The sequence below is a fragment of the Camelus dromedarius genome, chromosome 5 (genome assembly GCF_036321535.1).
Source record: "Camelus dromedarius isolate mCamDro1 chromosome 5, mCamDro1.pat, whole genome shotgun sequence".
Taxonomy (NCBI): domain Eukaryota; kingdom Metazoa; phylum Chordata; class Mammalia; order Artiodactyla; family Camelidae; genus Camelus; species Camelus dromedarius.
In genome coordinates this window covers 63849731-63872519 of record NC_087440.1, presented here as the reverse complement: position 1 = coordinate 63872519, position 22789 = coordinate 63849731, and the positions used below count along the sequence as shown (strand labels likewise).

The 22789-nt window shown below is 31.4% G+C and overlaps 1 protein-coding gene across 9 annotated transcripts in view; it reads right to left on the bottom strand.

Moving 5' to 3' along the window:
- GPHN (gephyrin) overlaps window positions 1-22789 on the bottom strand; it is a 430038-nt gene that overhangs the window by 169780 nt on the left and 237469 nt on the right. For all 9 annotated transcript variants that reach the window (XM_010976627.3, XM_064486047.1, XM_064486048.1 and 6 more), the window contains one exon: window positions 13410-13544. In XM_010976627.3, the coding sequence (XP_010974929.1) occupies window positions 13410-13544 (135 nt within the window). The remainder of the gene's footprint in view (window positions 1-13409; window positions 13545-22789) is intronic.

Below are 22789 nucleotides of genomic sequence, written 5' to 3'. Positions count from 1 at the left end.
ACTGATGCTTATGAGAGGATGTATATGTATATATGTCCCTGTCTGTGTGTCTATCTCATTAATGGAAGAAATTTTATGTTAATATATTGATGTATAAAAGAATTTTTTCCTAAATCATTTCAGTTCACAATGCAATTGCAAGTACAGAATGAAAGAATGAAACATAAGAAGAGAAAAGATAGTCACCATTGAACTCTGAATGTGAAAAACAGACTGTAATACTAATTTAAACAAGGGTTTTAGAGCACACAGCTCATCTGTCAATGCTTCATCTTTAAATCTGATTTTGTAAATTCTTAATTATCATAAGAGGAAAGCTTTAGAAAATCAATGTGGTTATCAAAGTCAGAAGTTGTTGTCATTTAAGAGTCATGTGATTTTTTTTTGTGGCTCGTGAACCAGGTAATAATGCCTAATACTGAAAAACTTCAGAAAGAATTTGAAAAAGATTTCTCAAACTAAAATTCGAGTTGTAGAGAAAAGTCAAATAAATAATTTTAAAATGTAATGCTCTCATTTATTCTAGTCAACCTTTAATCAGCAATTATGATAGAGTAGTATAAATAAAAGAAATTCACAGCTAATCCAGATACCTGATTTTTATTTTTCTTTGATTAGAATTTAAGAGAAATCATAAAAGATTAAAATTTGGATAAGATGAAATATACTCTTCATGATAATTATAAAAGCCTCATACCATTATCTAACTTTATACATATTTTTCTATGGGGCTAAACATTATCAATAACTAAGAAAGGTTAAACTGCGAATGTTGATATTACATATAGGATCATTGCAATATAAGTGAAGTTTGAGAATTTGATGTAAAAAAAACTGGAGGGATTATGGGACAGTTGAGATTATTTATATATATCAAAAACTAAAATGTTAGTTGCAAAACAAAAACTTTTATCACTAACAATTTTTTTACCCTGAAGAAATCCTTTTATAAATATTTTACTGAGACTGTAAAAGACACAAATCAGAGGATGTAAGTCATTTCAATCTTCTATTCACCCTCTCAGCTAGAATATATTTAACAAGATATCCATTAAAAATTATCTGAAAAGACTGCACTGTATCACCTCTTTTGTAAAATTCTGGGAATATTTCTTCAAGGCTTAATTACTCAGTAATCTATCCTCAGGGATTAATTACCAGGATGTGGTCTGTAAAGTAGTGAAATGACTGCCATTTGTATTCACCTTTTTTTTTTTTTTAAAGTAAGAGCTTGAATTCTTGCAACAAAAGAAACTGCCTGGATGCAATACAGTATGGGTTGTTGATTCCCTTTGATTTGGCTCAGTTCTTCAAAACTTGGCTCATTGTAAAATTATTTCCATTATTAAGAAAGTAGAAAATTATCCCACCTCACCCTCATTTCTCTCACCAACAGTAAGTAGCTGTAAGCATAATACTTTTATAGGCAAACATGGATTTTGGAGTAGAAAACCAGCTTTCTATTAATTTTTGAAATGAAACATAAAACCTCAAGGAAATTTTAGGCTTGTAGAAGCCACATTAAGGTAGGAGCCCATATTGCAGGGGGATGCATTAACACTTCTCTTCAGTTATAAGATGTCTGTGAAAAATTGTGAAAAAAGTTTATGTATTTTGTGCATTTGTTTTATTGATGAGAGAACTCAGGTCTTAGAGAGATTCAGTAGCTTTCTGGAGACATATCAGGAAAAAAAAAAGCACAGCTGGTATTAAATTCTCTGGCTTCAGTTCTCTTCATTAAATTTAGATTCTCATCTGTGGAATGACTAATGTAGATCTCTCCTCTGTCACTAATGATATATTTTGTATTGATTTAGATTAAGATTGTATAGATTAAACATTTCTGTTTCTTTTTTTGCCTTAGGGGCTGAATTGTTTTATTTTCAGAATTATCTAATCTACATTCAAAACTACCCTGAGAGAGAAACATATTGAACCTCATTTTATTATGCCACTTCTTAAAAAAGCATAGGTATCAATGACAGGAAATAAAAATTTTTCTTAGAAATTGTTTATCTTCCAACCAATATCACCCAGTTATATCGGTACAGCTAAAAGTTGCTTCTGGTAGTTATGACTGAAGGAGGTTTTTAAAAAAAGTTTTACTTGAGAACTCAAAATTAAACAAATGCTTATAAATAAATAAATTCTTTCTGAGATCTAGTTAATATTTCAATTCACTATAGTTCAGCCCTTTCAATAAAACACCATAAAACAATTCTGTTTCGTGATTTACTGAGGCAAGTAAAAAAGAGGGAAGAAAGAAATAAAAGAGAAGCAGCAATTCTATGAGTGTATCAAGGGATAATAAATACTCTAATGCATTTTTGGACAAAGGCAATCTGATTATAAACTAAACCAATAAAAGAATACAGAAGATCAAAGAAATAGTTGCAAAGAATAATGAAGAACTGAGAAGTCAAAAATTAGAATCTTGGTAGCAAGTCACAGATCCACCACTGCCCCACCCCCTTACAAAAAAAAAATTATACTTAGGAAATCCTTTATTTCAAAGGCTCTGATTTCTAATGGTTTATTAATATTTGAGATGATTTATATTTTATTATGAATCTATCATTCTGACCCTTAAGTTTCTATAGCAGCTCTGATTCCAAAATAGTATAATCTATACAGTATTAGATTTTTAAGCAAGTTATTTCCTGCTCACTAGCCAGAGAGTAATTCACTCCATGTTCTTTTTTCCCCCAGATTTCATATCTGTCTAAAAAGAAATTATAAAGCCAATCACAGGTGTGGTATAAAAGTTATTAGACACTCTGAAAAAGATAACTTTTTAACAGCACAGTATATGTTCTTAAGAATCATTTATTACTTCTGTATGTGATCAAAAAAAGTTTATTTTCAAATTTTCATTGAAATATAATATTCTACCCAGCAAGATTAAGGACAGAACGGATATAACAATGCTCTGGTATAAATACAGTTATAAAAATAAATAAATTGTTGGCTTAATGAAGATTTGTCATAAATCTGAAAAGGAGGCAAAACCATCCCTGTCATTACCAGATCCTATTTAAATAACGAAACAAACAAAAACTTATATTTTTCTGGTTTAAAAAGTAATGTAATTATTAAATAATCTGTAATTTAATATCTATGTAGTTTTGTTTACTACTTTTTTTAACTACATATTTTATTTGGAGCATCTTCCAAGCCATTAAATATTCTTTAGGGTATGATTTTCTAGGTTATATTAATAACTCATATATATATATATATATATACACACACACACACACATATTATATAACCATAGACATTAATGTTGGTTCTGATTTTCATGAATATGAATAATGCTGTGATAAATAATCTTATACATAAGTCTTTATTGTCCTCTTTGATAATTTGCATTGAAAAAAATTCTGGAAATAAAATAATTGGTTAAAACATAATAAAGTTTAAGGTTATACCTATGTTTTGCTTGCAAGATTACACAAATTTATATTCCTACTAGTGTTTAGGAATATGCATGTCACTGCTCACTATAGCAATGATGATTATAATTTAAAAATAGTTATCAATTTGATTGCAAAATTTTTATTGTTTTTAATTTTTAATAGACTTCCAGTGAGGGTAAATTTTTTTGACACATTCTTTGCTAAATTTATTTCTTTTTATGAAATGGTTGTTCCTGTCCTTTACTCATTTTCTTCCTTTCTTTTTTTTCCTACAAGATTAGAGGAGCTCTTTTAGGCTATCAAACCTTTGATAGATCTGTTGTAAAAAAAATTTTTTTTTTCACATCAGCTCCACTATAAGATCCTTGAGATCAGGATTAATAAGTCTATCCATTGCTATATTCCCAACACCTAGCACAGTATTTGATATAATATGCACTAAAAAATATTCACAGAATGAATTTCTGAATTAATGTGTGCTTTGTCTTTAATACAAGTAGAATAAGGGAGAGCAGATAAACCTGAAGTTTTGGGCAAGAAAATGCATGACTAATTTTAGATTATGTATCATTTTAAAATATAAAGACCTAAAAATAGTTTAGTTTGGGAGATGCTCTCTATTAAAGTCATGAATGAGACATGGTCAGTTAAATATATAGATTTGAATCATGGCTATATTTAATCAATTCTGCTGCTGAAATAATGATGGCATAGATTATTTTTGTTGGGCTGTCTTTGTACAAAAAATACCCCAAACCTATAAAAAGAAGTTTATAGGAATCAAAGTTAAATTAAAATTAAATTAAAGTATGAAATTAAACAGAAAGCTAGTATTTTTAATTTCACTATTGCTTATATTTCTACAGTTCTCACTTCCTGTAACTTGAAAAAAATGAAAGTGGATAGCAAGAGAAGTCAATATTCTATTTCACAGAGACAAGTTTGACCTAAACGAGAAAAATCTTAAATGAAGCCAGAACATTTTCAGTTGATAATCTCTAACTTTATGAAGTAGCATGAAATGCAAAAGATAAAATAAATAATTGGACAGTAACATAATATCAGAGAGAAGGGTAAAAAGAATGATAATATTTATTTAGTCAGTGTAGAAATCTAGTTCAAAAGAACAGAATTATAGGCTTAGGGACTTTAGAGGCTACTTAATTTAATATCATGATGTTACAGACATAAAAACTGAGGTCTACTAGTTCTCACAAAGTTATAAAGTGGTAGACTAGGGTTGATCCTCAATATTTAGTGCCTCATAGTGCAATACTTTTAAAGATTCAATACTGTTGACTTTTCAAACTTTACATTCATAATTTTAAATAAGTGTCAGTAACTCAGTCAAATGCAAATGCTAAAAATCGTTTCTTCCAGAATACCATTAAATTGAATTCATGAAGATGTAAAAATGATCTCTTCATGATATCCATATGAATATCTATATGAAGACTCTAAAACACTTAACTTCCAGAGGATTATCACATCATTATTTTTAAAACTAGGAAATATGAAATAACTAAAATGTCCAAAATAGGGACAGTGGAAAAAAGTATGCTATACCCCAAAATTAGAATACTGAGCAATACTTGACATTAATGTTGTAGAAGATAATTTAAAAACATGTAAAGATGTTTATGGCATAGAAAGATGTTCATGTTAGTAAATGAATGATAGGTTAAAATATTATATAGTTTAGTAATAGTAGCTAACATGTAGTGATCATTTCTTATATTTTTAACACTGTGGTAAGTGATTCACATGCATTTTAAAATTTAAACCTTAAAACAACCCTATGTTGCAAACAGCATTATTTTCATTTTATAGATGAGATAATTAAGGTTATAGAGGTGAAGTAATGTTCTGAAAGCCAAACATCTAGTAAGGGATAAAGCTAAGATTCATCACCAAACCTGCCACACTCCAGAACCTAGGCTCTTAATCACTCCCTTCCTGACTTCCCATCATGATCCATTTATATAAAATACTTAGTGTATAGAAAAAAAATCAGAATGATATATAGCAAAATTTTAAGTTGTTATTTATTAAGGGTAGTCTCACAGGAACTCTGTTTTTGCTTATACGAATTTTCAAAATTTTCTAAAATGAGCATGATTATCACTTTTTTCAAATAAAAAAGGCCATGCCACTTATAGACTGTCTAAGCTATAAAATTGTTATCTCTCTAGCTAATAATTGCTGGTTAGTTATATCTTCTCAGGTGAGCTAATCGAATTTCATCTGCAACTCAGATTTCAGAGTGGTAATTAAAATTTCACAGTCAAGTTATACTTAGTTTCAATCATGAATATAATTCTGTGAACATTAAATAATTAGAAAAGGATGAGAGAATTCCATTTTCAATTTTCATTATATATAAAGGGGGGACACAGTTAGATGAATGAAGAAACAGAAGTCAATGTAAAAATCCTGTATAGTTAGCAGAATGTCATAGGAAAGCCATTTAAAATAATTTGTAAACTCAAAACTAAGAGCTAAAATACATTATCTGATTTTAGTTTTTTCAAAATGTGAAGTACTTTAGTATTCTGAGTAGCACCTTTTTTTATTATAAAAGGATATGAAAACATTTCTTTATTTGAAGTCTCAGAAATCTGTTTTGCTATCAGACCAGAATAGCAAAATAAACATGTTGTCATAAAGAAGGAGAAACTAGACAATAATGAATGAGAGTGGAAATCAGTTACTCAAAAGTCAATAGTAGCCAGGCATTTAATGCAAGTGAGTAAATTAGCCTGGAGGGTATAAAAAGAATGCCAGCTGAGTATTGACATATGTCTGTGCTGGCCTAGTAATGTCCATCTAATTTTTTTTTTAAAGAAGTGGAAAATTTTATTTTGTATACATCTCACCAATTTTAAATGTTTCAAACTAATTATAAAAGAAGTCATCCCCAACATTATCCCTAATAAAATTATCTTCCAACAACTAGGTTATGACGTAAAAGAGGGCTCCCTGTGTAACTAAGTAGACAGGATATCCTAGGGAAACATCAGTTGCTATACAAATATAGAAGTAGTACCCACACTGGAAATGAGTAAAGTTAGCTGGGAATGACAATTTTTGGTTATATCTTTGAAAGACTTTGTGAAGCATTCTATTATTTTGAATCAAGGAGAAGAAGCTCTGTTCTCTGTCCTAGAATTACTCTGGATCATAGAGTCAGGGTGAATTATTTATATGCAGCATGATACTGGTGGCCATTAATACAAAGGATAAGATCTCTGGAATGAGAATACCACTGTAGCATGGTCTAAATGAAAATTAAAGAGAAATAAAATTAAATACATATAATTTTGACCTAGGATGTTTTCAAGAAACATAAACGTCTTTGCTCATTTGATTATACTGGTAGTTCTTCAAGTGTTGTCCAAGGACTCATGGGGGTTCCTGATATTCTTTCAGGGATCCACAAGGCCAAATTATTTTAATAATAATACTAAGACATTATTTGCCTCTTACACTATGCTGACATTTGCACTGATGTTACAAAAGCAAAGGTGGGTTGTACATTAGTAAAAATTAAGGCAGTGGATCCAAACAGTATGAATATTTATTATATTATTCACCACTATATACTAATAGTTTCATTTAACATTGTCCTCAATTAAATAGTAAATACTAATTCAATTTAATTGAAACTGGTCCCTTGAATGTGACAAAATGGGAAGTGTGAATAAAATACTTCTGCTGCATACCAAAGAATGATAGGTGTCTCAGAGAAAAGCACTTAACAGTTTGAGTTGCAAGCCGAACTAGCCAGGTTTTGCACAGACCATCATTCACCTGAAAGAATGACTGACAAACTATGACTATTCAGACTTAAATGTTGGTAGACAGTTTCTTGAAAATGAAATGAGCCAGTCAATTCAAGGAAAATGAATAAGATTTGTTGCTTTTTTCAAAAGGAAAAAGTCTAGGTTTTAAATAAAAACTAGAATTGTGAAAAATGTATATCACCCTGAACTTGAGAGCTTCCGATGGTTTCAAGCTTTTTTGATGAGCTTGGCAGTTATATTAATGAAGATGATTTTGATATAATCAACAGTTAGAAGAACTTACATTTTCTATGTGATCAAAAAGTGTGTTCCAAAATCATGCCTGGATATAAGATCCATTCAAATTTCAAGATAGAGCAATAGATCTTAACATACAGGAGTATGAAATGGTCCTTGACAGGGTTTTAGATTACACACTTCAACCAACTTTTGAAAGATTATCAATTTAAAATTTTTGATGTAGTGTCAAAGAATATCCACAATTCTCTGAAAATTCTATTAAAATAGTCCTTTCTTTTCTAACTACATAAATATGTGAGAATGGATTTGTTTCTTTATATTTTTCAACCAAAACATACCACAATAGACTGAGTACAGAAGCAGATGTGAGAATCCAGCTGTCTTCTATTAAACCAGACATCAAAATGAATACGAAAAAATGTAAAACAATGCCATCATTTTCAGATTTTAATTTTGGAAAATGTTATTTTTTCTATAACAATGTTATTTATATTAACATATAAAGGCCTTACTGTTCTCATTTTGAAACAAATAAACATTAAAAAATTTCTCAGTTTCAATTTTCAGTACAGTAAACATCACCAGATATAACCCACATAAATAAGCTATTTGAGACCCTTAATAATTTTAAAGTGTGTGAATGGGTCCTGAGACCATTAAATTTGAGAACTGCTGAATCTGACCAACAATGTTGAGAATATTATTGCTCAATATCCCCAAGATGGGGCAGTTAACTTTGCACAAAACAACTTATATATATTTTTTTTGTTCAGAGAATGTACTTTATTACATTAATTAATGTCATCCATTCAGTGTTATCTAAACTTTCTGGTGTTTGTTGACTCCATATGTAGAACCCATACGTTTCTATAATGTCATTAACAGCTGAACAGTTGTTGATATACCAATGGTGATATGACTTCAGACAAAAGCAAAGAAACGTGATGCTTAGTACAGTCTAACTGATTTCATTTAGGCCCTTAAAAACAGTGGGAAATAATCTGAGGGCCCCAGTTAGGGCCCTGATCTAAGCTAGAATTTTAGCAACTTCATGAGACTCACCACAGACTTGAGAACCAATGAATTAGCCATATTACACAATCACCCTGGTGTTCACAAAGGAAAGTGATGATAATATAAAATAGTTTTTTAAAGCTAATATCACTAGGAGAAAAATCTCAGAGAAAATATTACCCTGATACTGGATCAATAATGCCATTTTTATATGTAAATGAAATCACACTACCTTTCAGACATTCACATTAAAATTGTGAGTTATGAAAATAGTTTATTCTTTATCCAGAGTAATCTAAATTCTTTTGTTCAAAGGACAACTATTGAAGCTATAAGAGAAGTCATAATCCTGTACTTTGTTTGAATATAAGATTAGACATTATTAATTATTAAATGAACACATCCTTCATAAAGATATTTCAAAATGCATCATTTTGAATTATTTTATAAACTTTAGTTTAACTAGCTAGATAGTATTTATATTTTATTTCTAAGAGAAAAAAAATAACTTGCTGGTTAATCTGGGCACAAAATTCTATTCTAAACTTTGAGGTACAAGGGAATATATAACAAGAGACTACATTTATTTATTTATTTAAGTCAAACTTCAGATGCTTAGGAAATAAAAGGAAAATTGAATTGGTCTTTAGAAATTTTCCCTATTTTAATAACATCCATGTGGAATGGTAAACTAAAAGTTTGTATTTTTTTTCTTTTTTGTTCTGCCATTAATCTCTACCTCAAGCCTCTTGGTTCTAATAGAGATGCTACTGCCTTTCATAAGTGAAAATCAGAACTCATTTCAGTTGTGAATCATGCTCACTTTAAAACAGAATTTATGTTATAGAATTATTCTTTTAGCAAACCACTTGTGGGAGACTATCACCATTTTAGAACTTGAGTCCTCTAGATATTGCCCACTCACAGAATCTACATACCAGACTTTTTTGGCTTAGGCACTAGTTTACTTAGAGCAACGAAAGACTAAAATTCCAAGTTTGGTCTTAAACTATACTTCACTGTGTCTTCAAATAAGAAGAGTGAAAAGCATTTGTCACTTCAGTCAGATTTCATTAAAAGAAAATATCTGATATAAAAGAAATTATTTTTCCCCATTTAAAATAAAATATTATGTCATTTCACCAAATAAATTTTTTGCTAGAGACAATGCCATTCAATGAAGAATTGTTTAAAAAGATAACATCTTGTTGTCTTTATTAGATTGTGACAAGCATACTAAAAAGGAAATCCAAATGGTTTATCTTATAGATCTTGTTCTCACTATAGCAGGAAAATCTAAAAGGATCAAAGCACAATCTAAGACATTATATTGCAGTGAGCATACAAAATGTGAAATCAAAATAATGTTTAATATTATAGCTGTTGACCTAAAAGAAATAGATGCATAGACGCAAATGGACAGCAAGTCTTTCAGTTTAAAAACTGCCCAGTGATAAAAAGTTACACAAGGAAAGCTTAGAACTGTTAGTTTTGAATCATAATTTGGTTATTTAACCCTCCTGTGTTTTCACAAAGACTATGTTAAGTGTTTCTGATGATTATTCAAGAGTATTCTGTACTCCTGCTGATAAATCATAGCACTATTATAATTTGTAGTTGCCTGTTTTATCTGTTTATAAAGCCAAGAACAATGTTATTTGTTTACCACTGCTTTTTGAGCACTAGGCAAAGACTTATTTAATAGATTAATAACTCTGCTGGGGAGGCAAGGATCAGCAGTTTCATCCTGGACACAAAGCTCAAAGAAGTGGAACAACTTGCTTAATGCAGTATAGTTATTAAATAGAGAAAACAGCATTTGAATCCAGGTTTTCTATTATCAAGTCAAGTGCTCTTTCTAGTGCTGATTTCTCAAGACTGTATTGTATTTCCAATGTAAAGAAAACTTATTTGCACATATATGTCTACACAAGACAGACTGCCTGCCTAATCTTCAGAAGGGGGATTTCTACGGGGTTTGGCCAACAGTAATATGTACTAAATTATAAACACCACATCCAAAATGCAGTTAACAGTAACAGTAACAATGTCAAACTCAACCTGTGTTCTAATTTTGCGCTAGAAATCATTCCTGGGATGTCTCGTACATATCTTAGACTGAACACATTCAAAACCAAAAGGTATTAACTCTCCTTTGCTTTTTCTTTTTTATTCCTTAATATAGTTAATAACATCATCATTTACCCATATCTTGAATTAGAAACCTGACTTACTTTTTTGCCGGGGAGGGAGGAAAGTAATTAGGTTTTTATTTATTTGTTTTTAGTGTAAGTATTGGGATTGAACCCAGGACCTTGTGCATGCTAGAAAACCTGACTTACTTTTTGATTTCTTCTCTGCTTTAAATTTTTATGCTACAAAATTAAAATTAAAAAAATTACCTAGAACAAATTTAGTTGCTAAATCCTATGGCCTTGAAATGGGACTCAGTAGGCAAAGGCAAAACAAACAAACAAACAAACAAACCATTATTTAAAATGAAAAGAACTGACATCTGAAGTTAGATTTTGAAGTCACTGACTTAGGCTATTTACGTAAAAGTGAGGTTTTAGTCTGAGAGTTCTTGATTGGTGACAACTGCCTTGACGGTGGTTATTATTGCTGAATATAATTCTCACAACCTCTACCTAGCAAAAGGTTTGTTTTTATACTAATTCTTCATTTCCCTGGTGAAATGTTACTCTAGGCCTCCTTTGATCATCCTAAGTGAGATTTCCCTCTTATTACTATCACTATACATTTTCATTTCTTATTAGCATGGATTTCATTTTATCATTATATATTTATTATGATTTTTAGTTATTCTAAATAAATTTATTTAAAATGTATCTATTTATTTCAGTATACCATTGACTAAACCGTAAATTCCATGAGGGCAGACATTATACCTATCACTGATATAAAAGTACATATAAAGGCATCTAGTTTAGGTTACATTAAGCAATCTTATAATTTGAGATTTTTAATAGGAAATTAATTTGACTTTCTTCACTCTTTTTTTTAAAAAATCAATATTCAAAAATTTTTAATTATATTAGTATTCAACCTTAAAAGTTTAATTTAAAAATTACACCAAAGTAATAATTTTATCTTTGAGGTTACATTCTGGTGCTGGTAACAATTATCTAAAAGGAACAGAATCTTATTCCTAGATAAAAATACAGAAAAAAAATTCCTCAAAAAAAGATATTCAAATATACCATTTATTTGAATTCACTGTCAATTTGAACATCTAAATGTTAACTACGGGAAAATATCAAGACAAGCCTCTTGTTCTCCTACAGTTTTGCAATAAGTGAATAAACTTAATAAATGTGGAAATACAAAGTGATTTTAAAAATTGTATTTAATATTCCCTTTGTAATTACAAAGTTTTAAAAAGGCTCAAGAATTACTATGCATAATTAAATTTAGCTTAAAATATTCATGTACACAGTGTATCACTAAGGAAAAAAAATACTTGTGTCTTAGGTAATTCTGTATTCCCATCATTAAGGTCTTAATATTTGTTGAATGAGGAAACTTTTATAGTGGACTTAACATTTAGCTTTAATTATCTCCTAGATTTAATAAATGAGTACAACTTGTATAGTTAGAATTTAATGAAATCAAAACATAAATTATTCTGTTCAAAAAATTTATAAGACATGGACGAGATTCTTCTACCCAATTTAAAACTTGTGAACTCCATGTAGCTGACTGGCATCCAAAATATAAATGTATAACATAAGTTTTATGCCTAGAATGTTCTTACACCTTTTCTTCATTGAAGATTTAGGACTTCAATTTTTTTAGGCTATAAAATTAATATCAGTTATTTTTGACACAGGTCTAAAAACAATGATATACAACAGTAACACTGAAGACTGCTTAAAAGGCTGTACCATGGAATGCAAAAGCAACTACACTACACATATCAAGAACTGCTTGAGATTGCTTCTAGTCAAATCCAATGATGACATTCATAAAACTCATAGAAAGTTGGAATTGAGGAAGACAGCTGTATAAGTCCTTAATCTGATGACAGAGAAAAAGCCACGGTTTGAAAAATTACCTGCAAATCCCTGGAATAAATGTAGTATATAGCCTGATATCTTAACACCATGTCTTATCAAATAAGAAGGAATGTTACTGCTAACCTTTTGATGCTAATATTGGATCCATCCCACAGAAAACTTGAAAAGCACAGAAGACTAACTTTACCCGGGAAGGGATATTCCAGGAGAAAGCATCAGTCATAATCAGGTTTGCTACTTAATTTATCATACACATGAAGATGTCAGGCAGCAAATAAATGTCTAATACTTTCCCCATTCCCTTATATAATTTTACTTGGGAAAAATTATAAAAAATAAATACTAAGATACATCCTCCCTCCCCGAAAGGTTGGCATTAAAACTTTCTAATCAATTTAGATTTGTTTCCAAATATTAGGCAGCAACATTCCAAGTTGAATATGTTTGAAAAAATCTGGAATGATACTAGAGCAGGGAGCTACCCCAGCCTGGACCAAGTTTAAAAAAATATCCCTTTAGTGACATTATTTTATTTTGTTAATCTTGCTGTTTATTGGCCAGAAATACATTCATCCTCTGCATAAACAAGTAACTTCATATCTATACTAATGAGTATGCTAAAAAATAGCATGTCTACAGCAAAGAAACAGGAGCTACAGAAAGTGATACCTGTAGCTATAATGTAGTAGGCATTTTGCATGAAATTTCTATTGTTCTACTGTTAGCCTAATATGACAATTTGTGATACATTAGGCAGTAACTATCGGATAGCCCATTCATTTTTCATTGTATTATCTTGCATGCAATCCAACCTTGACAGGCAAAGGGAAACATTGGTTAGTTTTCCCAGATTCACACAGTAGAGCAAGTGTAAGGTGCCAAGGAACTGTACTTACTTTTGGTGTTGGGCAGGAAGCCGTAGAAAGGCGAGATGTAGCCTGAGCACGAGGCGATTCTGAAGGAGTAGTGCTGAGGGAGGCTGTGTCTCGTGGGAGCACCTGAACACCACGAGAAATGATGGAATCGGGAATCTGAACAAGAGGAACAAATATGGTTCAATATTCTGAAAATACCAACAATATGTAAAATCACTGCCTACAGCAAACTTTTTTTTTTTTTTGGGTGGGCATTCTCTGCTGCTCAGCAATCAGATATTTGGTCTCATTTACCATTACATATAAAAGCATCCAATAATTTGAGATTGAGTAGAAACCTTCAGATGTAAAGTTTTTTTTTTTTTTGGTCAAATGATATTTCATCAGAGCTTTTTTTTTTTAATGAGGCAGTATAGTATTGTAGTGAGGACCAAAGTGTTTGGCATTCATGTACTGGATCTGCCATTTAATAGTTATTTAATTCATAGGTATTTTTCATTTCCCTTTCAGAGTCATGGTCCACCCTTCTTCACCCTCTCTGCTCCAAACTAACATGTATAGACATAATCAATAAGCTAGCTGTTTTGTGCTGTCTGGTCTCTAGTTGGGTTCAGCTAATGGGAGGCACTGTCAGGAAACTAAAGATTTGGAGGACAGTAAGGTCTGATATTTATTCCCCTGGCTCCTTCTCTACCAGGTCACCATCAGTTGGTTATGATCACAGCCTCTATCAGATGATCTTTGCTTACAGCTTTTTTTTTTCTGGATTCCAATAACAGCTCCCTCCTTTGCTCCAACTTTTAATAGTTCCCATTATTACTAGTCCCAGGGTGCTGCATTATGTTTTGTTGCTTTCCTTAAAATCTGCCCAAGATCTTGTAAATATCATAGTCCTTTATTAAACTCTTCTCAGTGTGTGTGTGTATTATCTTAATGCCCTGGTGTGGGGGCCAGGGCTTCACACGGAGCATGGGAGCGTTGGGGTGGGGCTGGGGGTGGCGGGATTTGGGGCGGGCTGCCTGACAGCCTGAGTAGCAATGGCCACTGCCGATGTATATATTTTTTAAATTGTCATTTCCTTTAACTAAAATATGTGGATGATCGCATTTACCTCACTCGATTACTGCTGAAGGTTAAACAAGATAATGTATACAAATTATCTAGCACTTCCAAGTATTAAATACTTAATAATCATTGGCTATGACTTGTTATTATGTTATGCCTATCAACATGGTAAAGATTGATGAAATTGAGTATCACTATTAGTAAAAATATACAAACATCAGGAAAAATAAGGTGGATTTCTTATTTTTTAATTATTAATATTTATATTGATTATATAATTTATTATTTAGGGCTATGCATAATTTAGTTCATGTTCTGGGCTAGTACTAGTGGACATAGGTCTTCAAATCTCAATGAGAACTTGACTACTTAGAAGTTTTGTGCACAAGAGGGGAAATGATAAAAGAATAAGCAATTCACATTTAGTCAACAAATATCACTAACTATGTGAAAAGAAGAAAGCAGTAGCCAGACTTTGTGACTAGAAAGGTGCTCCTTATCTTACACATCATCTCTTTCTTGTAAAGGACATAATACTATTTCCTTAGAAGCTCTTTTATTTAGTTTCCATACCTACATCCTCAATACCAAAGGTATTACTACCATGTGACTTATGAACAATATTTCCGTAACTAGGAAGAAAAGCAGTGGAAATTCTGAGAAGAAAAATGGTTCCATTTGCTAGTACAACTGAATACTGAATTGCGATAAATATTTTTTTAAATGGAGGTAATCTAATTTAGAAGAGCTATATGTTGCCACTTATGTCTAATAAAAAAGGCCATGTATTAAAAAGGTCAAATTGCCCCTATTATGCTTCACATAATATCATGTTCCTCCCCTTCACAGAAATTACCCACACTTAAGCTACATTTATATGTGTGCTAGTTGGATAAATGTCTAACTCCCACACCAGAATGCACTGTCACGACGTTGAAACTGTGTTTTTGCTACTATTATATGTACCTAATGAAGCATCTGCACAAAGTAGTATGCATGTGTGATATATATTTCCAGCCTCTCACACACACACACACACACACACACACACACACAAACACTTTCCCCCTCCTCCAATAAACAAAAGAGTAAGATATTTGAGGGAGAAGATACATTTAAGTTCTGAAGTACATACTTTTGGGTTACTGGTTTGGGAATACCCAATAAGCTGTTGGAAATATGAGTCTGGAGCTCAGGTGAAAGTTAGGGATTGGATATATACTTTAGGAATTGTAATGGAGGTGACAGTTTCAGTCATGCAAATGTTTCAGGTCACCCAAGAAGAGCATGTTAAAAGAACAAAAGATGCCAGTTGAAAATTCTGGGTGATAATCATAGTAAGGGGTTAATAAAAGAAAAAGAAGAAAAATATGTTAATAGTATGATGGTACATCCTAGTTTTCCTTGAATAATCTGGGTTTATTCTATTATCCTGGTTCAATTACTAAATAGCACATCTTCTCACTTTCAAAAGTATTTCAGTTTGGAAGATAAACTATTTAGTCTCCCTATCTTTAACAAATTGTTAGAGACAAAAGAGGAAAATCAAAGACAGTGAACATAAAGGAAAAAGAGAAGAAATTTTCAAGGAGATGTTATAAAATATCAAGTATTGGAGAGAACAACTGGTTATTTACATTAAAAAAAGTGAAGTTCTACCCTGACTTCACACCATATACAAAAATTATCTCAAAATGGATCAAAGATCTAAATGTAAGTGCTATAATGATAAGAGTCTCAAAAGAAAATAGGGGAACAAATATTCTTTACCTTGGATTTGGTAATTAATTCTTAGATATGATACCAAAAACATAAGGAACAAAAGAAAATTTAGACAAATTGGACAGCATCAAAATTAAAAAGATCTGTGCATCACAGGACAGTATCAAGAAAACCTGAAAAGATAACCAATAGAATGGGAGAAAGTATTTGCAAATCATATCTGATAATGGTCCCAAATCCAGAATATATAAAGAATACTTCAACTTAACAACAAAAGAGAATCCATTAAAAAGAAAAAAAACCCCAAATCCTCCTCATTTTAAGAAAAGAGCAAAAGACTTGAACAGACATTTCTCCGAAAAAGATACACAAATGGCCAACAAGCAACATGAAGAAATGTTCATTATGACTAGTTATTAGGGAAAATTACAAATCAAAATCACAATGAGATACCCACTTCACACTCACTCAATGGCTATAATTTAAAAAAAAAAAGGAAAATAACAAATGCTGTTGAGTATGTAGAGGAACTGGAAACCTCATACATGTTGTTAGGGATGTAAAATGGTGCAGCTCTGCACAAAACAATTTGGCGGTTCCTCACAAAGTTAAACATAGAATCATACGACTCAACTATTCTACTCCCAGGTGTACACCCAAGAGAATCAAAAACTAGTGTTCAACCAGACACTTGTACACGAATATTCATAGCAGCATTATTTTGATAACCAAAAAGTGGAAAGAACTGAAATGTCTGTCAGCTGATCAATGGTTCAACAATATGTGGCACATCTACACAATGGAATACCTACAGCCATAAAAAGGATACATGCTATAACATGGATAAACCTTGAAAACATGACGTGAAGTGAAAGAAGCTAGACATAAAAAGCCATATATTATGTGATTCCATTTATATGTAATGTCCAGAGTAGGTAAATACATAAACAGTAAGTAAATTAGCGGTTGCTAGGGGATGGGGGGCAGGTTACAAGGAGTGATTGCTTAATGGGTGTGGTGTTTTTTGGGGGGGTGATAAAATATTCTGGAATTAGATAGATGTGATGGTTGCACAACATTGTGAATGTACTAAAAGTTACTGAACTGTACATTTTAAAATAGTGAATTTCATGTTATGTGAATTTTACTTCAATTAAATTTAAAAAGAAATCCTCCTCTAATCTAGCATAATGAAAATTTTGTCCCATATAAACTAGAAAAGTTTTATAATTTTGTCTTTCATATTCAGGTCTCTAATAAGCATCTTTTATTTAAAAAAGAACTTCACTAGTGTAGTACAAACTCTGTCATACTTCAGGTGTCCATATGTGGTGGCACTTTTTTTAGGCTTCTATTCTGTTTCATTGATCTAAGTGTTAATTTTTGCGCCAATAATGTACTACTTTATATCATTTTAAGTCTTCATATTTATAGAGCAGATCTTCTCACTTTGTTCTTTTTCATATTCAAGAGTAACTTGGTTATTTTTGGTCCTTTGCACTTTCATTCTATATAAATTTTAGAAGCAGCTTGTCAAGTTACTCTCTCCCTCTTAATTAAATACAACAAACACACACCACTTACAAACTGTTAGGATTTTATTAACTACTTTGTACAGAAAGGGACAGAAAAGTTTTGAAGGCTACAACTCTAACTGATTAAAAGTGTTTACTTCTGGAGGTGTATGACGGTGAATGACATGAGATGGTGGTTCAAGTGGATGCTAACCTTATCTATGTTTCATTTTTATTTTTAAATAAAAAGAATGTATTTGTGTATTACTATATGTTAAAATTAGCAATGAAAACCATGGGTAGAGTTGTTTGAAAAATTAAGAAATGGTCAATGTATTCAATAGTTAGGGAGAAGTCAAAACAATGAGCACAACTGTCTTGTACACAGTTGATACTTAATTTTTTCTTTAATAATAAGGAAGTAGAAGCTGCCATCAACTTCAGGAATTATAAGCTCTCTTTGAGATAAAAGGAATGGAGCAAAATATTAACTCATAAAAATAGTTTAAGCAGAAAGGACAGTTGATTACCCTTGATGAACTTTATTTTGATATAACATGAAAGAGAAGAGAATAGGGGAAATGAGGAGATGAGAAAAGGTAAAGGTCTCAAAATTGCAATCATCAATGTATATAAAGGAATCAAAAAGAGACGAATGAAAGGCTTGCTGAAGAGTAGTCAGGTTCCACTTAAGAGTCAGCAGAATTTGCAGTGGGTTAAGTCAGCACAAGTAAGGAGAAATGCCAAATCATTTTCAAAAGAAATAACATTCCTACTTTTTGAGAACTAATCTGTATTCCTATTATCTTATGCAACTGAGAGCATGGGGAAAACAATCTGCCCCAGTTGACCTCAAGCCCTCTGTAGGTATGCAATGTAATTTCAACCATGAATTATTAAACAATAGAATTTTCCTCATTAAGGGAAATTATAATAGGAATATATACTTTCTTAGGAGCTATGCTGATTCTTTCCAGTTATGAATTTCTTCTGTCCTAAAGCTACTCTGATTGATCAGGCAAACACTTCTAAAAGAAAAAATGGAGAATTATTTTAGCAATATTAGAATACATAGCCAAAATATCATTTCCCTTTATGAACTCTGTAGTCTTTTGAAATGCCAGTAAAGATACCAATAAAATAAATACAAAATTTTGTATTTTGATGCCAAGGAAATTCTTAAGTGAGCATATATTTCCCCTTTGAATCATTTTCATCACTTAATTTTTTTTGTTGTTTTGAAAAAATATTTAAACTTACAGAAAAGTTACAAGACTAATACAATAAAAGATCTTTCTATTATTTGAATTTAATTTTGGGAGCAAATTTATAGTAACTGGAGTGAGTCTCCCAATGCAGCCATGTATGAATAAGTATGGCTTCCATAGCTACAATTTGTCAGTCTACACGTTAAGGCTTTTGAAGTCCTTGTCCAGTGTGGTGGTTAATTCCACCATATGAACCCTTTCCTAGTAACTTATCTGTTTAGAGACCTCTCAAGTAGGTTGCAATCTTTTCAAATCCTAACTAGACATCCAAGTGTGCAATATATGATCTGAACTAACAATAAAAATAGACTATATATGAATACCTAAGTGGGTTCTTTCAGAAAATACACACCATTATCTTTCCAGAATTTCTGATACTGATACTTTAGAAGCTATGATTGTTAACGAAAATTTTACTAAAGAACACTACTATCAAACAAATGTATCTTGAGTTCAGTAAGGTATTTGATAAGTCATATATTTGACAAGAATTCATAAAATTCTTGGAACAACATAGACAAAGTAGGTTTTGATGGGATAGAAGAGAAAATAAATGTTAGCTGGTTAAGCAATTAACCAGTATGATTTCTGGTATTATGTGGAAATGGCCTATCCTAAAAAAAAGTCTTATCCTAAACGACAACATGATTAATGTATTTGCAGGTGACAGCACTAGAAAACACAGGTAAAATACCAAATGGCAGATACAGATTTAAAAAATGTCTCTGTAGGCAAGACTGATCAGTTGAATGCAGCAAAATGAAATTTAGTAAGGATAAATGTAAAGACCTGGATTTAGATTAAAATCAATGGTAGAAAAAATCCACAAGAATTTATGATTCATATTTATAAAAAAAAGCTACACTTCATGATTTTGTCTAGACAGTAAACTTATGAGGTATGACTATAACAAATCTTTCCTAATAAACGTAAAAATTTAAATATTCATGAGTTTGTTTCTTTACAAGTATTTATACTGACTAAAATTATTCTTCCATTATTTAAAATTATTCAGAATTTCTGTTCTCAATGGTATTAATCAGACCCCTTATTATATGTTATTACATAAAAAACTTGCCTTCCAGGAAAATAAAAAGGTATAATCTTGCTGAATATCTGTATTCTAGTATCAATTTCTGAAGGTATATCTATATAAAACACTTAGAATAGGGTCTGCTATATAATTGGCATTTAAAAGCTATATATTATCATTACTATAGATGATTAACGTATTTGTTTACTAGAGGGAGAGAATATGCTGATTATTTGCCTATATTGTGGAATAGTCCTTACACATTATGGGTAATGCTAAATATATCTTGGGTTTTTTTTATAGCTGTTTCATGAACTTAGATAGATCATATAAGCTAAGAGATGTGACCCTTCTCTCACAGAACTTACAGTCTACATATATAGAAATCAAACACATATAAATACATAATTATAAATTGTGGCAAGTGCTATAAAAAAAAGAACAACGTGTTATGAGAGAATAACTAAAAGCATGATTTATATTGGAAAAGGCAGATCAGAGAAGTCTTTCTGTGAAAAAGAAATACTGAAACTGGGACAGAAAGAATAAACAGAAGTTAGCCAGGCAGAGTGGGGTTAAGAATTTTTAGGTAGTGGGAACAGCATGTTCCCAGAGGTAAGAAAAAACTTGATGTATATAGTTTAGTGAGCAATGAGGAGAGGGAGAAAGATGCTAAGAGAAGAGCCTAGAAGAGGAGGGAGGAGCCAGATCGCGTAGAATCTAGCAGAACATGTCAAGGAGTTCTGGTTTTATTCTAAATGTTATGAGAATGTATTGAAGGTTTCAAGTAGGAAAATGACATGATTTACTTTATGTTTTTAAAAGCTCACTCTGGCTACAAGGGGAAGAGTGAATGGAAGAGAAGCAAAGGTAGAACTCATGAAACCACACACTGAAAGAATTAAAGTGAAAGATAATAAAGGATTAGACCAAGTTGGTCCCTGGTAATTTATCACAGCAAGTAATTCCAATAAAGTAAAATTCTATGAGCCACCAATAAACTCACAAAATTTCCTAAAATGGGATCTGGAACAGTAGATTAGTTTCTCACCTCATGAGAATACTAGCAGTTACGATACATATGTAAAACTGGTTCATTTAAGAAAATATTCTCATGTTATAAACTTAGTTCCTAAAGGACAGGGCCCAGGCCATATATAATTGCTCAAACCCTCACAGCATCTAGCAAGATGATATACACATATTAGTGTCAAAATAAATATTTGGTGAATGAATGTAATACAAAAAGAAAGATAAATATAGACTAGATTTATGAAAGACTTTATGTAGGAGGCTGGACTTCAGCTGGCTCAGGAGTTCTTAAACTAATAATCTGTCCTGCAATTGTACTCAATGTTCGTGTGTATAAGCCTTTGGAGAGGGGCAGCAACATTAATTACACTCCCAAAGTTGGTCACCACCTATAAAAAATGTAAGAACCACTGAGCTAGGCCTTAAAAGATGACTAAAGGTTGAATAAGATGGAAGAAGAAAGGACTGTTTAGTCAGGCAAAGGAAAGAGGAAGTGTGGAGGGAGAATTGTCTATGTGTGGAGGGTTCAGTTAGTATCAGTGAGCACATCAACACCTTACTATTGAATATTTACTTTTATCCAGATACTGTTAAATGATTTTACATGTTTTCCTATTTGAATATTCACAATTTACTCATAAATTAAGAAGTTAATATCATTATTAATCCTATTTCAGAGAAAATGGGCTTAGAAAGGAGAAGCAATTCACCCAATGTCATAGAGCCAGTAATTGATGGATCTGAAACTATCTGATGCCGAAGCTCATGTTGTTAAAGCACAATGCATACTATTTCCCACATTTGAAAAGGGTCTATTTAGTTTATTTTAATATAGAGCTTCCCATCTGTTTTATTGATAATAGTAAGCTTTGTGAAAACGTATAAGAATATATACTTATTAGCCCAAATAATAATTACTACAAATTCATCACACATACATACATAATCAGTCCACAATATTAGTCAAAGGTCAATGGTAGGAAAAGACATTTGGCATCCTAGCAAGCCTATCCCTATATTAAAACTCCTTGGTTTTTCCAATTCAAATTTTGAGAAAGTCAAATATTTACTATTAAAGATATATAGCCTTCTACAAAATCTTGCTATGTGGCATCCATACGAATAGACACAAAGAATAAAAAAGCATATTAAGCACGTGGACATCTTGAATGAAAATTTTATTTTACTTTGTAAACATCCATGCATTATGGTATTCATTTAATATGCCAGGAAAAATTGTGAAGGACTCTGAAATGAACAAAAGATATTAGGTGTTCTGTGTAATGAACCATTCTGAATTAGCTGCACTGTTTGCGGTCTTTCAGATATTTTATAATCCTAAGTTGTAAAAAACTGATAGTAATGTAAACAGTTTTTGTCCAAATGATCCTTTTATACAACAGAAGTGCAATGGACTGCTATGTAGGTAATGACCAAGTGTTGCATTTATTTGTAAATTCATTTCAGCACTCGCGGTGCCTATATATTTGTGTTCTTTGAATTTTCCTGTTAACCAGTTGTAACATCTTTCTGGTTCCCTCATTAATTAATGAATGAAATCACATCTTTGTTAAGTATTCATTTGGTATTTGTAACAAAGTCATGATTTTACTGTAAAAGAATAATTCCTTAAGTTTTAGGGATCATCCACTGAGATGCGCAATGGATTCATCTAACAGAATCAGGTAAACTGCACTGCCAGGGAAGAGCACTATTAAGCACTTGTTTAAGCCCACAAGTATCTTTTTTTTTAGCAATCAGAAATGA